We start from the raw sequence: 16670 nt of genomic DNA on the forward strand, positions 1-16670 counted from the left end.
CGATTCTGTAGGGGTATCGCCTGATTTAATCCTGGATGCAGGCATACCCGGAACGAAAGATTCCTGACAAAAGCACGAGTCTGAGAATTTACCATTTTCGCCAGATCAATGAACAGTCCTACATCGTGGTGTGCAATGTGTCCTTGCTGGACCTGTGGATGGGTGCAAAAACGTCACCAGTAGCATGTAAATGGATGCTGATGCTGATCATAAGGTGCTGCTGATGAGAGCCCATTCCTAAACTTAGTCAATTGCGTATACCGCATCGTCTTAAAGAAACAGTGGCCTACTAGACAATGACGCTTTTGATGGTTTACGGTTATTTTCAAAAACATTTATTGGGCAAATGCGTCACTTACTCTCACTATCATCAAAATGGTGTCTACGATAAGTACAGGTTTAGTGGTTGGTGTAATCAAATGAAAACATACCGACATTAAATCTGAACTTTAATAACATATTTGGCCTAAAATTGAGGCTGTATAACATGGGGTTAGGGTTATATAATATAGGGTTAGAATTATATAATTTAGTAAATATCTCAATAGGTATAAATATCTGACCATATGTATACATTTAGTGATTAAATGTATATGGATTAAACACTATTAAAAAGGGCTGCCATTCAAAGTTGACAATGAACAAGACAAACAAATGACTCCGTTATTAATTGTATGAAACTGCAGAACTAAAATGCAGAACTAAACATTTCATTAGCCCAACGTCAACCATTCAAACAGTGCATGTGGGAAGAAATACAAGGAAGCTAATACCTTTGTGAATAGTAAAGGCGATTTAACCATTTCAAAAATGCCTGAAAGAGTGACCTACAATCACAATCCCACCTTTGTAAAAAGTATATGTATATCTTTCCATCAGCGTTGTTTATCTAAATGTCCACTACAGATGATGGTGCAGAATTCATCACAAGGCTTTCAAAGTCAAACTGCTGGTAAGACACACCAGCAATGAGTCGTCCTATATCTGCATGTCGTATTATCAAGACAGCTCCTACTCTATGACAGGTGGAAGCGGGGTCCAGGTGTCACAGTGACGTCGGTGTAAGGCCCGTTCTGGTGCAGGCTGAGGGCCTGCTGTTTCTTCAGCACCAGGAGGCAGAAGAAGGTTGCGGCGGCCTGGGAGCGGTTGCTCCCCTCACACAGCGTCAGCAAGCTGAACATGGCGTTGCTGCTGCTGTTCTGCCTCTGTGACACAACACACCAAAACATGTGTGCACTGCTATTTAGTTTCTTTTCACTCTCACCCCCTAATCCTGCTCTGGCCCTTTAAGATTTCAATCCCTTTCCTCTGTGACTGCGTTTGATTGTAATGGAATACGGAGGAGGCTCTATGGTAGGGTACCTTGAGAGAGGAGATCATAAAATATGTGCTTATGAAGGTGTGCACGTGTGTATGTAACTTCATATGTGCACAATTCAAATAAATGTACTTAAAGTTATGTTAATTATGCTCTTGTATCCTTATGTCCAAAAATGATTGCAAGTTGGGTATATTGTATATGCGGTTGTTTCTTACTTTAAGAGCATTTAGTAGGTTTTGCGCTCGACTGGTCATCCTCCTCTCCTCAAAGTCCTGACTGTCCAGCATAGACTGGGGTTACAGATGACAACACATCACAGAGGGTACAGCAAACCTATACTGACAGTAATGATGATGTGGGCTTTTCAAAGGTTTGTGTGGGAGAGTACTCAGAGCATATGAGGCACCTGAGTCCTTATCACAGAGGACTGAGTCGCCCCCTGGAATCCAGAATGATGAACAAGCATGGAGTCCTCAGATGGAAGATCAGGGTGAGAAACCTCCAACCTACTCCCGTTCTAAGAAAACAGACAGCATGAGGGAATAGGAAATAAAGGGATGGGAGGAACGATAGGGGTCATGTTCCGTGTATGTGTGAACAGTACATGCCCTTTACATTTGCAGTGTCCCCGCAGTGGTCAGAGGAGTTGTCAGTCATGTGATGAAGAGGAGTCAGCTCAATGTTGTGCCTCACTGCCTCAGGACCAACAGACTCTTGGAGAACACTGACGTTCACAGAAGGCACATCACCTATCTCGCTTTGATCTGTAAAGAACAGGCACTGGAAGTGTTCAGTGTCACGAATAGTTAATATCCTGTTTGATTCCAAGTCCTACAATATCAAGCCTCTTGTGTTGACACATTTCTGTGTTCTTCGGAAGCGGTTCTCACCCAAATGTCTGTCCTCTCGCATCACTTCTTGATCAACTTCACCAGCAGCTGTATGTGCTTTCCCTCTGAACACATTCTTGGTGTACAGCTGCAGAGACAAGGGTTGCATCCAGATCCTAATCTACTCAGAGAAAGTTGATTACGGACTGGGTTTATCCTTATCAGTACCTGCAGCAGCTGTGGATGTATGATAACACCACACAGGTGACTGAAGAGTGTGTCCACTCCTCCACTCTCTTTCCACTGCATGAGCTGGCGGGTGGGAGGGGCAATGTCCATGGCAACCTCCAAGTCAGGCCAGTCTGTGAGCTGCTCCCTGATGGCGTTGTTGGACAGCTCCTTGGTGCCATCCACCAAAAGTCTCCTTTTCCTTTTCCCCCTCTTCTTCTCAGACGAGGCTGAACACAGCCAAGAACCACATTGAGGGGTTTGCTTCGTATTTTGGATCAAACAAACTGTATGAAGAGAAAGATCTAGACCTACGTGTGACATCCACGGGTTCCAGATCAAAGGCTGACGCCTCGTTGACTAGCAGAGGGGTCTCATCTAATATAGGGGGGTTTTCCTCCATAGCCTTTGTGCTGTTTACATCTGAACAACAGATAGTACGATGTAAGATGTAAGTAAGATGTATTTTTTTGATGTAATCCTCATTCTGGGCTGACTTCCAAGCATCAAAATCCAACATTGCTGGTTCATATTCAGATTGATGCTCACTTTCTATGATATTAAATACTGCATAAGTACATATTTTGTATTGACATTTGGAAAACATGAATCTGTCACATAGCAATACCCTTGTGGTTTACAGCTATCGGTGGAGTCTCTGGTCTCTCATTTTGAGGTTCATATGGGAGGATGCCCGTCAACAGAGTATGCTCACTGGAGTTGGACATGAAATCTGAGAAGAAATAAAGAGATTTTACAAGGATTGAGAATTTTATACGAGAGAAAGAATCAAAGAACACATCAATTTAATCTTTTGTAAAAACACCATCTGATAAGACAGTACCAAGGATGTCAAATCCTTTGTTCTCATCACCAAAACCATCTCCATGGTGGGTCAGACTTTGGAAGCTCATGTCCATTATACCCCCATGGTAGGACTGGCTCTCATCTCCTACATTGATACATACAGAGTAAATGTGGAAGAAGAAAAAAACATTGCTGAAGGTAACTGTAGGGAATGTAATTATTTTTATATCATGAGCTTCGAGACACAGGCGTAGTCATTGAGTACAGTCCTGACCCTCAGCAATGTCCTTGAATGTGTGAAAATCATTTCCATAATCCTCTTTGAGAGTGATTTCCTCGGTTCGAGATTGATTCAGTGAGAAGTGGTCCACATCGTCTATGGTGCTATGGTAAAAACGAATTATAGAAAAGTCAGCAGAAATAATGACATAGGCTGCCTATTCGACATACACATCACATAACAAAAACTAAATTGAAAAACAATAATCTGAGATCAGTAAACTTTATGAATTGAGTTAGTGAGATGAGGGAGACTAGGACAAACATACTTTAGGTCTGGTAGCTGTGACTCAAAGTCAGGGAAATTTTCCATCAATGTAATAGCTTTGAGGGTGGCCTCAAGTCCCTCAACCGGCAAGTCAGTCTGGCCTTTTGGAATAGCAAAAGAGTTCAGACAGCTCTATATACTACTTCCAATTATTGACATAAATGAAACTTTGCCCTTGTAATAAGCACTAAGTAGTAATGACCAACCTGGCCGGAATGAAACTTTGATTTGGACCACTGCATCACTGCAGTCTGCTAGGAGGTATTTGGCTTTTCTGGAATAAATCCGCACTACACCCAAGAGTAGGTGACCAGAGGTCCGCAAGCCAATATTGATCTACAACATAAACAAACAAACTTTGACCTGTTATATTGACCTTTGGCTATAGTATTTACTTAACATCGATTGGGCTTTGGTCATTAGACATGCAGTCCTTACTAACAGCATTGGTGACATTTATGACAGGACTTGAAATAACATATGTAGTGTCTATACGGGCAATTGTTAGCATGCCACTTGCCAATTTACCTGCGGGCAGATGATGTCTTTGATAGTACTCTCCAAATTGCATTCAAACACATGAGCTTTGGTGATTTTCCGTTCCCAGTGAGCAGCTAACCATATTTTAGCCATAGATCCACGTTTGGAAGTGAAGAGTTGAGTGTAAAACGCTGTCATGGTGAGACCCTTGGTTTGTTTCCTTCGTCCAACAATAAAAACGGTGTCAAAACGGTGTCAAAAGTCCCAGTAACGATACAAACGAAATACAGTAGCTAGAAGTTAGCCACCGTCTTTTCACTATAACCAACAAAAAACACCCAACAAGACCAGCTACGAACCATAAAGCTCACAATACTAGCTAGCACTATACTTTAGGCCTCAATAGCACATCCAACAAGCCTACTTGCAAGCTCCAGTTGCAAGTGAGTCAACTTATCTATGCAGTTTTCATTTAACTAGAAATCAAACAAACTGTATAATATCTTTAACTAGGTCTATTTCACTTTATGCTACTCACACGTTATCAAAATACGTCGTGTTTAGTTTGAACAATAAAGCGGGTAAGCTATACCGCGCATTTGAGCATGCACGAGAGCAGACAGGTCACGAGCAGCCATAATACTTTCCTCCAAAATATCGCATTACTCGCTTGAGCAACTTCGAAGGATTTATCTTTTTTCAACTGAAACGTTGCGGAACACCGAACATTCACAACCGGGTGGAGGGTGATTGACACAGTTGTGGCGAAACAACAATGAATGAGAAGAATGGAGACGTCCGAGGTGGACGGTTCGGAAGTATTCCGTGTTCAGGGTGAAGAAACTTGAATACAAGTGTAGTAGGCTAGGGACTACTGTCGGCCTCCACAGTAAGAGTAGAGTTTGAACAATGACAAAAACATACGAGCATCTGGCTTAGCATCACAAGGACACACAAATGTAATTTGGGAGTGTTTATCAATTTTGTTTGAGCAGAAAAGTGTACTGCTCAAAGTACACTCAAAAGTTTACGCATGAAAGTTAAATGCCTGCCTGTCTGGACCAACGAATTAAAGTTCCAGAAAAATGAATGTATGAAAGTTGAAGGATTCACAAGGACAGCTAATCCAAGTAGCCTAACACATCATCTCCCTAATTATCAGAAGGAGAACGGGTCAACCCAACGTGAGCAGGGGAGCTAAATCTGCCATTCTATTATACAACTCCCAGTTACATATATCCAAGGAGAAATTAAATTTCTAATTTGTGTGACCACACAGATATGGAGAGAAAGTGTTAGAGAGATAAGCACAGTCTCACAGCAGCATACACTCTCCCACTGCCTCCCTAGTGTCTACTGAGGCATGGACAGCAGGCTGAGAAATCAACACGCCAAGATAAATTTGCCTCTTGAAGTAGCTGATGCCTGGAGCAATGGGGAAGCTTTGGAACAGCTGGTGTGGCAAGTCTTTGTAAAGTGTTCAAACCCCCACAATTCTATATGAATACCAGAGGGTTTTAGCATGATAACAAGAACAAAATAGAGGGTTACTGAAGAAATTGCTGAATAATGAGCAGTGAAAAGTGAGGGTGACGATATTTGGTAAAGATAAAGCAAGATGTTATTTGGAGAAAGCATATAATACTTGCTGTGCACGTGAATTTTATGTAAGAGTTTCCTCAACAAAATGAATGCTATAAAAAGTGTTGCTGTTCACAGATAACATGTTAGATTGTCTGCTTACCCAGATAGGACAAACTAGTAGGCTACACTGTCCTTGTCTGGAATGATTGTCAGAACATTTGTTGATTTTTTGGGGGGGAGGACTTGAGTTCAGCGTGTGTATTGAACTTGTTCTTATGTAACTGCTATTTCTATGAAGTGCTCATTATTTTACCCTGTCAGGTTGGATTTTGTCAGAAGGGTTTAGTCACACGCCTTAAGAAGACACAAAGCTGTAGGGGTATTGTAGAACAGACAGTTTACACACTGTGGGGGTGCTAAGATAGAATGACCTCAGAGGAAAATGCTCACTCTGCACTTAATTACATATTCAACCTGTACTGTATATAACTCTCTCTCTCTCTCACCGTCATTAGACTTTAGACAACGGTCTCATGACGGTCTCACCGTCATCAGACTTTAGACAATTAAGTTTAAAGAGAGATACATTAATGATCATAAACATATTCTAACAATGTTGGCACTCCTTCAGCAGTAACTTGGATGCCAACATGACTCAGTATTGTTTGCTCATACACACTTACCTGTCTAGAATTACAGGCAGGCAAAACTGCCCAGACCCATTGCTCCTTTGCCAAAAATAAGAAGTATTTCTTTCTTGAGCAAGATTCTTAGTCTTTTCCTGATTTCCTTAGACACCTCATTGTCTTGACTTTATGATTATTAGATTACATTTTTGGGAGGGCAAAGCAGTTAACATGTGTCCATGTGTTCACTGAACTCTATTGTGGCCAATGAGATAGGGTTCCCTTGATACACTAATAACTTACAGAGGACTTAAGTTATTTACAGTTCTCCAACCTCCCAAAGTTGTAATCAATAACAATTACAACTGTAAACCACACCAACGCATCATGCAAATTGTTAAATGTTTTTAATTAAGATTTTAATTGAGGGCATGATATGCTCTCTGATTTGATTCTCAAATCAAGGTCGACAATACAACAATACAAAAGTCCAAGGGAACACTACAGCTACTTCACAGTTCAGTATGATAGGGAAACGTCAGCTAAGGCCTGTTGCCACACAGGCATGGGATCACCAGACAAGTTGATCATTATTTTATGATATGTTATTTATATTCCCTTTGGGTCTGTTTTCCAGCCTTTTGATTGTCTAAGACAATTAATTGCCCTTTTTTTCACAGTACATTTCTCATGTAAAAAACTTGGAATTGATTTATAGTATTTTACTCTGATGTTAGATACTTAATCGTCTTATGTTGTCTTGTGTTACATTGTTTTTTTTTGTGAACAGCAACTCTAGCTTGCTTGAAACATGCCTTGTTCATGGTGATATTGAAGGCAATAAAAAATTCTAGGAATTATCTTCTTATTTTTTCCATTTTATTCTTCTTATCTTCTTATAATACCTGCTACTGCATTTAATTGATGTCCTGCATTTTGAAACAGAGGCAATGACAAACATGGTACTGATAACAGCCACCAACTGCACCCCGGACAGCAAGCAACCAATGTTTCAGATGGGTTGGCACAGGAGAGTCCAGGAAGGATGCTGTTTCTGGTGTTTGCAGCCCTGGCAAAAGCTGCTCAAGCAACAAGAGCTGTCAAGGGTTTGTCATTGTAGCACTCCTCTCTGTTGTTGACACAGACTCACCAGTCATATACAATTCAACGATTTGTTGTTTACACTGTCTCTCCCATGTCAACTTTTTTCTCCACATCGGTCTGTCTCTCCTTGTCTTCCTCAGAGAGGATTATGCCCTATAGAAATTCAGACTGCAGTTTGGCCGAGAGCTCACCCACAGTCACCGCAGTGAAGGCGGAGCCTGTCATCATGCATGCAGTCTTCTGGGGCGTGGCCGAGTGACCCCGTGGCGTTCCTTCCTCAGCACAGTGCAGACACACCCCGTGGCACTCTGGCTGTCCATTGGATAAGCGTGTAGAAATGCTCATGTCCTTGTTGTTGCGTTGGGAGGTGGATCCAAAAGGATCGGCTTGCTCAAGACGAGGACTGCCCCTGCAGATCCTTTGACGGAATGTGGATGTGTCTCGGTACAGACACTTACGGAAGTTAGGTTTGCAAAGTAGGTACACAATAGGGTTGTAGATGGTGGAGGACTTGGCAAAGATGGCTGCCGCGGCAAAGGCAACCGGAGGTACGGCAGTGGCATCCCCAAAGGCTGCCCACATGGCCACCACAGCGTAAGGACTCCATGCGCCCAGGAAGCCAATACACACTGCCACCGATAGCTGTTGAGAGACACACTCACAAGAAGGCGAGAGGAGAGAGAAACAAAGAAGGACACTTCAGGGCATGTCCTGCATGCACTCACATACTGTAAGAAGCAGTGAATCTTTCACATGCAAAAGAGCCTGAGTGTCTGCTAATCCAGGGCTTACCTTCACAATGAGGGCGTGAGCGTTGGTGGTCTTGGCCTGGGGCGAGACGTGCTGCTGGACGGCCTGTCGGGAGCCACGTACTGTCAGCAGGATGAAGGTGTAGGAGAGGAAGATGATGGTGCATGGCAGAGCATAGCAGAACAGGAAGAGGCAGACGATGTAAGACATGGCCGTCGGTTCGTTGTTGGGAGCATGCCAGTTGATGCAGCAGGCTGTGCCGTAAGGCTCCGCCCCATAGCGTCCCCAATGTGCCAAGGGGCCAAGAGCAAACACAGAGGCGTAGCACCACACTCCAGCCACCAGGAGGCAGGCGTGAGACGAGGAGAATTTGTTACCTGGTCACAAGGGAGAATGGAAATGATGAGGTTCTATCCATCGCTGATTCGTAGACATTAGTAGATGCGTGTACCCCTATGTTAACTCACCGTAGTTGGGGAAGCTGACTTTGAGGCAGCAAACAGATGAGAGGGCTGTGAGGTTGGTCAGGCTGCACAGACCGAACAGAACCCCACACATAGCATAGATCTGGCAGGTAACCTCATCATACAGCCACCTTCAAAAAGGGAAGAGAGAATGTGCTGGTTATCATTGGGGAATAGGAATCATCCTGTGCGAGTGTGACGGGAGCGAAATACAACACACCTATGAGCAAAAGCTGAAGAAATGGCAAGAGGGAACAAAGACATGGTCATCCCAAGGTCGCTGATGGCCAGGTTAATGATGAAGAACTCAGCCGGCTTCAAGGTCGACCGCTTCTGGTATGCAACAAGTAGCAGGACACCATTCCCCAGGAGTGACATAACACCTGTACGATAAGGTGGGAAAATAGGATAGATTAAAGAAAAGGACACAAACAGAGACATTGGTATAAATGTGAGTAAAATGAGACTGTGGACTTACAGAACAGGATATATAATGTACCCATGAGGATATCATACTCCTTAGAGATAGTTGAGACAAATAGGGTTGAGTCTGAAGCATTTCCCATCTGAGGAAGAGCAGGCAAAGGTTATTGTTTGAGCTGTACAGTAGTTTACTGAGGCCTGTTTGTCATCTGTACAGTACTGTAGATAATTGAAAGTCTTGTCACAGTAGTTTACTCAGAGTCCTGCTAGGACAAAGTCAAGACATATTGAGGGGAGAAAGTAGTCAAGTAAAAGAAAAGGTTCCGTATGCACTTCATCTGTCGGTGATTAGCAGGAGCAGGGAATGACCAGGATTGTAACTGGTATGACAAGCTGCAGTCAGTGTGTTTAGTTCAGATCATTGTATTCACTGCTGCAGCAGAGACAAAGCCAGGAAAGATCTTATCATTAGAACCTCCTTAGGAATATTACTAGCACCATTTATGAACTTGCACACATAAAAAGAGAGTATAAATGTGTGTACTTCACTTCAGCTTCATCTGCAAGGCCTTGTGTTGAGAATGTAGAAACTTGTGAAAATGATGCAATGTGGTTTTCACCACATTGAACTCCTGCTTAATGCTTTCATCTGCGAGCGAAAGATGAAACATTGTGTCCAAGAGAAATCAAATGGGAGAGCCAGAAGATTCTGTGCCTCCTAGTGCCTGCAGCTTATGTTGTTGCAGACCAAATATAATTCTGCAAAAGTCTGATTATTTTTAAAGAGCCAAACGGTCCTGCAGAGCAGATTGATAGTGACAGATAGAGAAAGGCAGTGTTGAGGGCAAGGGAGATTGAGATCATTTGAATTCAAATTTGCTTCACTGAGCAGATCCTACTTTTTCTTCTCTGTCTGATGCATCAAATGACTGCTGTGCATGCTTGCTTGTACACACAAGCAAATATACAAAATATATACATGGATACATATAGACTCACGGTTTAGTACATAATTTAAACTGGAATGGATTTGAGGAGCTAGATGGTTCTACTCTTCACCATGAGCACAGTATGACAGGTGCCAGACAAAACCATTTTAAACCTGAAAATGTGATGTATGACATTGTATGTCATGGTGTATGTAATGTAGAGGAAGCAATACCTCTGTTATCACAAGTCCTGACATGAAGGGTTGGGAGAAGTGCTGAGATTAATACTGAACCAACATGGTCTTTATGGTCCTACATTTTCTCCATTGTGGCAACCTTACATTAACTGATCTGCCTGACTGAAGGTTTATCATCACCATGAATGGGTTTTAGTAGAGACCAAGTTTTTCTTTCTTCAGGCTATGTCTGCAGTTTATGTCAAGTGCAGTATACATGTAAAAGTAAAAGAATACTGTAGACCGACAGTAGTACATAGTTTCAAGTTTGCATTCTTACTACATGAACAACATTTTATACTCACTTAATTTAACATAAACAGAGCAGAGACAGAGAATCAACATGAAATGTTTAAAATAAAAAATCAATCATCATTCAATAACAGGATGACCCTAGAATAATCCTTGAATCAGCATCCAAACTCTACCCAGTATTTCCAAACCACACACACACACATTAATACAAACTCAAAGTGACATGGGAACACAAAACAAGCTTGCTACAGTATGAGCTAATGATATTTCTCTCTTTCTTCTCAACCTATTTTGCTTTCAGAAGTTGCATAAAGCTGAGGATGTTTCCCTTGTTCATTGAAGACACATGGTTCATTGGTGCTCACAGACCACTAATGAGAAAGTCTTCATACAGCTCTTTCATTCACTGCTGAAGCTCCACCTCACAATCCCATTTCAGAATTTATTTTTGATTACTGCAAAGTCCACAGTATTTCTCATAAAGAACCTAAAAGCTAAGGGTGTCTAATTGATCTTGTTGAACATGAATCAAAAGGCTTCATTACAGATGACCATGAGTCATCAGTGCCAAACATTCTCTGTTCTTTTCCAGAGTTCATTTCTGTGAAATACGCATGCCCACTGAATTCTGAGGATGATTCTCACAACAGACCCTAGAGCAACCTGTCAGCTGTGTCTATGTGTGTTTGTGTGTGTTTGTGTGTGTGTGTGAACACCTTAAAGAGATGGATGGCCCAGAGGAGCTGGTCCGCTGTGGCTGATTGTGTGTTATAAAGCGACTGAGCTGTGACATTGCTAACGTTTTTGCGATCTGTTGGACAGCTGTACTCTTCAACTGTGCTTAGTCAAATGACTTTGTTCAATGCAAGACCCATACCCTCAGATTGTACATACTAAAGCAAACTGTGTCTGCAATCAATTAATATTTGAATGACACACATTCATTCTGTCATATCTATTTAACGTTCTAAACCCTCCACTATCCTTTCTAAATTGTTCTCTTATTTGTCACAAGCAAAACACAGAAGTTGTTTATTTTCCAGCGATAGAAATGTAGAGGCTCTGATCAGTGTAGTAGATAGTTCTTCTCAATCTTGTTCTTGTCTCCAGGCAGACCTTTCTGCTCCTCTACTACTTTTAGTCAGACTGACCACTGGAATTGGAACTGCCCCTCCACTGCTTCTGTCTCATGGTGAGACAAATAATCCCAATCCGAGTTGTTTGCACCATGTTGGCCGTATATGGAGTGTCTTTGCCTGGGAGAGGCACTGCTTGATTAAGCAAGTGAGTGTTGTGATGCCTATGCCAGCAACAGCTGAGCCAGAGGCATTCTGTTTTATGAGGTTGTCCACACATCCTTCTGTTCCATTCTCGTGGAACACAATATATAAAAATTGAATGAAAATAATTTATTTAGATTTGGCATTAATGTCCACTTGGATTCAAGGTTAAACTGATTAGAATTTGGTGGTCCAAGGTAAAAAAAAAGTATTGGTAATTGAAATGGTAAAAAATGTCTGAAGAGTATTAATAACATTAAATGAATATCAGTAACACCAAATTGTGTCATTGGTGTTAATGTTTCACAAAAACTCTGTGTTTGCACTGACTCTTTGAAGTTCTTCCAGGACCAAGAGGTCTTGGACCAAGAGGTCAAAACTGGCTAGCTAATTATCTTTGCCAAGATGACAAGAGCCAGTTAGACAAACAAACCTAATGGCTTTAACATAGTGATCCAGCCAGATAACAACTAACAGCAACAAACATGATACTTGAAGTCTACTCCACACAAGTATTTTGCGCAAACATCCGTCAAAAACAACCACAAGACAAGATCCTTAATACCAATACAAACCCTTTGTTTGGATGTCCCTAACATATAAGTATCTGGACTGGGTTCTGGACTGGGACTGAGTCTGGACAGACAGGGATGTGAACTGGACGGGTTTGTGCAGACACAAATCCTTTTCAAAAACCTTTTCACTGGGTTCGTTTCTGTCTCATTATTCTGTCTTCTCGAAGCAGGATGCGTCTGTTCACAACTGTTCACTGTCATAGTGGGAATGAATGAATGAATAAATGAATGACGCATTATGGGTGCAAGAAATGCACCCATAAAGTGTGTTTCTAAATGCTTTTTTGTTCCACACCAGAGAGCATGCTGTGCATCAGGCTGCATGCTATTCTGATTGGATGGTACCTTATGTAATATAATGCAAACCCTGTTGACTTGCATTGTAACACGTGTCACATGTGGTTAGATGAGTGTGTCATGTCCCCTGCAGGCCTGCCGAGGCTCCACAAGGTCACGGAGTGAGGTGAGCCGTGTGTTTTCCGTGTGCATTCTCTGTGTGTGTTTTCCGTGTGCATTCTCTGTGTGTGTTCTCTGTGTGTTCTCTGTGTGTGTTCTTTGTGTGTGTTCTCTTTGTAGCTGGCTCTTCATTCCAGAACTTACTTCACAACGGGGCAATTTCACACAATGTCCTACGAGCATGTCTCAAACTAGTTAAGTTGCACATGCTGCAAGAGGCACACTGCAGAATGATGGCATGTATTGATGTTGGCTGTATGGACCAGAGCACCCATACCCAGTGGAGCACTAATTAAAAAGTGAAAAGAGGTGGACTCTGGTGTGCCACAAAGAAACATCCATCAGTATATTTGCTGCCTTGATTCAGAGGCCGTTCAATGGGGTGCAAATGTCTTTATTTAACTGGAAATTGGTGTGCATCATATAGGTGGTTATATGTAGACTAAATCTTTTAAGGCATTTGTAAAAATGGTCAAGAGATCAATCCACCAATGCAGGTTTGGGATTCATCTGGAGCACTATGCTCTGACAGTTATCGATCGAAATTAATAAGACATGGAGTCCTTAATTGTATCGACTTTAAGAGTTTAGTGAGAATATTACCATCACGGGCAACGGAATGTGAAACTTCAGGAGGTAACCTGATCAAGCCAGTCAGAGCTGATGTAAATGGGAAAAAGCCTGCAGATGTTTTTGCAATTAGACATACTGTTTATGCACAGGCAGATGGTGTGAGTTTCTGAAACTGCATTTATCACAGGTGTCCTTGTGTTGCTTCGTCAGTACACTATTCCTCCTTCTCTTGCCCACACTGGGATTTGAACTCGTGGTAATCCTGATTTAGCCACGCAATGCAACTCTCCCATCCACTGCTTCAGCCAGCTTTGCTACCTAACAATGGTATTTACACTGAGGAATGAGTGAGAATATACAGCACAGGAGGCATGTGATTAAAATACTGCTATGCAGTAAGCAAATGTGTGTGTGACCCATGCTGGCATGACAGTGTGACAGACCAATGTCCATGACAGCAACTGGATCTGAGTTGACTCACTAATCTACATAGATTGATTGCTCGGTAGTCTTACTTAACCCTAGTTCAGTGAAACCATCACCAGTCATTATAGACAGTGATTCAAATCTAGATCATGACCTCACTTACTTCTCTCTAAATCACCTTTGGCCCATGTCATGGTGGATTTTGCACCCATGCTTTTAGGGGATTTTTAGGGGTGTTGGCCTACCTCCAGGCCATGTCCCAAGACTCTCAGAAACAGATGAGCTGTAAAGGATGCAACTAAATGTTTCTGCTGGCCAAGCTATGTCATCATCACGCTGTCTGTTTCCTATGTGTTTCCCTCCTCCCACTATCTACACCACCATGTTACATAAACAACCAGTTATTAACTGTAATACAAACAAAATGAAAGAGACTACATTATTATTGATATGATCATTTGCCAACCTTTCCCTCTCTAAACGGACTAATAGGTGGATGAATATGACAGCGACATTTCAGTTTCCACACTCTCACTTGTGCAATGGAGTCTGTACATCTGCATGTGGAGTTTTTGAAGGTTACGACTTTCAAGGGGTCAAACAGAGTTTTGTATCCAGGCTATTAAAACGCATTTCTGTCTGTCTGTCTGTCAGGTTGTCTGTCTGTCTGTATCTCTCTCTCTTCAAAGGAAAGGAAAAGCCTTTGAATTTGGAGATCCAAATTATACATTTTTAGATCACACTCAATTCAAGCAGTAAACATTTCTTCACATCTTAGAAATATCCAGAGACAGACGTAGGCAAGCATACGGGACTCGAGAAAGCTAGCATGACAAAAAAAATCTACAACATGTGTCAACTTTATCCTAAAAAAAATTCAAATATTTTTGGTGTCAAAATATAAAAACATCAAACATCAAATATTTGTTGTTTTTTAACACCACCACCAGCCAACACAAATAACAGCAGGACTTGGAAGAGCCAAGATCAGCCTGTGCCTGTGATCCCCAGTAACAGCTTTGTTATCCTCTAATCCCTCAGTGCTGAGCTGAGCCGACAGCAGACAGAATGAGCCCGCGCCATGCTTACCTTCCTGGGAGGAGATGTGTGTCCTCAGATAAACTCATGGAGGCCAGGTGGAGAGCAGGACAGAGCCTCTGCCCCTTGCCACACCACGGGAGAGACCAGCTCGGACAGCCACGGAGAGAAAAGAGGAAGACCCGACCAGGTTCACAGACCCACACTGTGAGTCCAGCTGCAGCCTCTCTCCTCTCTGACATGCACACTCACACACATCCAAGCAGACGAGCAGCCACAGAGTCGGACAAACACACGTTCACACACTGGCACACACACGGTCACATGAAGTCCTGATTGTGGAGCAGCAGTGGTCCTAGGGTGCGGGAGCAGGAGGCTCAGCCCAGAGGGATACCAGTCCAACTACTGAGAGGAAGAGGAGGAAACGGCACATCACTGGAAAGCTCTGAGTGTCACTGATGACATAAAGTACCACCCTACCCCCTACTCTCTTTCTCCAGCACACTCTCTTTCTCTCTTTTTTTTCTCTGTCTTTCTGTTTCTCGCACACAATTTTTTCTCTCCCTGCCTCTCGCTCCTGCTGTCTGTCTTGCATGCTCTTTACAGTATCTACAATATCTACAACTTGTTTCCATCTTTCCTCTACCCTTTCTCTATTCTCCTTCTCATTCTTGCTCTCTCTCTCTTTCTCTCTCTCACACAATCTCTTTCTCTGTCCCTGTTCCATATTTTGTCCATTCCATCTTTTCCCTGTTACCACTCCTAATCTCCAGAGGTCTCCTTATTTCTCTAAGCAGGAGCCTTAACCTTACTGTAATTTGATATATAGCAGTACTGTAAAAACAAAATAATTTAGGTTGAGATTAACTGCAGTGTACTGCAGTATGCTCTCAGAAACACATTGATCAAGAAAATCAGGTCTCTAGGTTTTTTTTTTAATTCAATTTTCAAGTGTGTTCTTCAAAGGAGTTCATCTCTGAATAGAGGATGGATTTTTATACAAATATTAAGATGGGGTGGATAAGCCCCTGAGCAGTGTTATTAGTTGACACTGAAAATGTGCTGATTCTCTAAGAACATGGGTTCATTTTTGGAAACAAGACAACTAATACCCATATTGTAATCTTAGCTAATGATACCTTTCTGCTAGAAGCTTTTAGTACAAATAAAAAGCCTTGTAACGGACATACCTTTTAAATCATATAATCTTGTTTTTTATTGATAGACATGGTCATGTTTGGCCAGTCATTGCTTTCATTCTAAAAACAAAACTAATCAGTCAATGTTTGGCTGCTGAACACCACCTTACTAGGTGACTCGTAAGTCATACTGTGTTTCTTCAGGGCAAAAATGCAATTATGAAATTTAACCCATCTGGAAAAACAGACTTTCCCGGAGGTCTAAACGTCTCTCTTCCCCATCCTTCTCTAATAAGGAGTCCTACTGTGACAATGAGCCCTCCCACAGCACCTGAAGCATTGCTCCCACAATCTTTATCAGTCCCACACACAAGGTTGGTTTGGGTTTGGACATCACTGGACTGACAGGCGTGGAAAGCAGCTTAGGGCCTGTGGCCATGCTCACTGGGCTGTGCTGAGGCACAGGGCCTGTCAGGTAACCATAAAAAGCAGTGCTGTCATATTAACTCATGCCTCAGCAGGAACTTTAGCGATCTTCACCTCCTCTGACTAACTTAGATGAATGTTGGACCACATCCTTGCTCTGGTGAGCTAATGTG

The 16670-nt window shown here is 42.3% G+C and overlaps 2 protein-coding genes across 2 annotated transcripts; both read right to left on the reverse strand.

Annotated features, from left to right (window-relative positions):
* Positions 1 to 978: 978 nt before the first annotated feature.
* On the reverse strand, positions 979 to 1888 carry LOC124481262 (double-strand-break repair protein rad21 homolog). Its single transcript, XM_047041182.1, has 3 exons — positions 1728 to 1888; positions 1537 to 1611; positions 979 to 1205 (listed from the first exon to the last, which is right to left on the reverse strand). The coding sequence occupies exons 1-3, from the start codon at positions 1785 to 1787 to the stop codon at positions 1017 to 1019; spliced, it is 324 nt and encodes a 107-aa protein (XP_046897138.1). The 5' UTR covers positions 1788 to 1888; the 3' UTR covers positions 979 to 1016.
* A 5006-nt stretch (positions 1889 to 6894) lies between these two features.
* LOC124481228 (opsin-5-like) lies at positions 6895 to 15335 on the reverse strand. Its single transcript, XM_047041130.1, has 6 exons — positions 14984 to 15335; positions 9220 to 9307; positions 8962 to 9124; positions 8745 to 8872; positions 8320 to 8654; positions 6895 to 8169 (listed from the first exon to the last, which is right to left on the reverse strand). Exons 2-6 carry the CDS (start codon positions 9305 to 9307, stop codon positions 7681 to 7683), a joined length of 1203 nt encoding a protein of 400 aa, XP_046897086.1. The 5' UTR covers positions 14984 to 15335; the 3' UTR covers positions 6895 to 7680.
* Positions 15336 to 16670: the final 1335 nt, after the last annotated feature.

Source organism: Hypomesus transpacificus, chromosome 18, assembly GCF_021917145.1.
Source record: "Hypomesus transpacificus isolate Combined female chromosome 18, fHypTra1, whole genome shotgun sequence".
NCBI lineage: Eukaryota > Metazoa > Chordata > Actinopteri > Osmeriformes > Osmeridae > Hypomesus > Hypomesus transpacificus.

Excerpts from the sequence above, each read along its gene's own strand:
- LOC124481262 (XM_047041182.1), bottom strand. The coding sequence starts at position 1,787 with ATGCTTGTTCATCATTCTGGATTCCAGGGGGCGACTCAGTCCTCTGTG. Across the intron at positions 1,612-1,727 it reads CCTCTGTGATAAGGACTCAG|TCTATGCTGGACAGTCAGGA; the intron begins GTGCCTCATATG and ends CTGTAACCCCAG. Across the intron at positions 1,206-1,536 it reads ACCTACTAAATGCTCTTAAA|AGGCAGAACAGCAGCAGCAA; the intron begins GTAAGAAACAAC and ends GTTGTGTCACAG.
- LOC124481228 (XM_047041130.1), bottom strand. The coding sequence starts at position 9,307 with ATGGGAAATGCTTCAGACTCAACCCTATTTGTCTCAACTATCTCTAAG. Across the intron at positions 8,655-8,744 it reads AGTCAGCTTCCCCAACTACG|GTAACAAATTCTCCTCGTCT; the intron begins GTGAGTTAACAT and ends CCTTGTGACCAG. Across the intron at positions 8,170-8,319 it reads CTCACGCCCTCATTGTGAAG|CTATCGGTGGCAGTGTGTAT; the intron begins GTAAGCCCTGGA and ends GTCTCTCAACAG.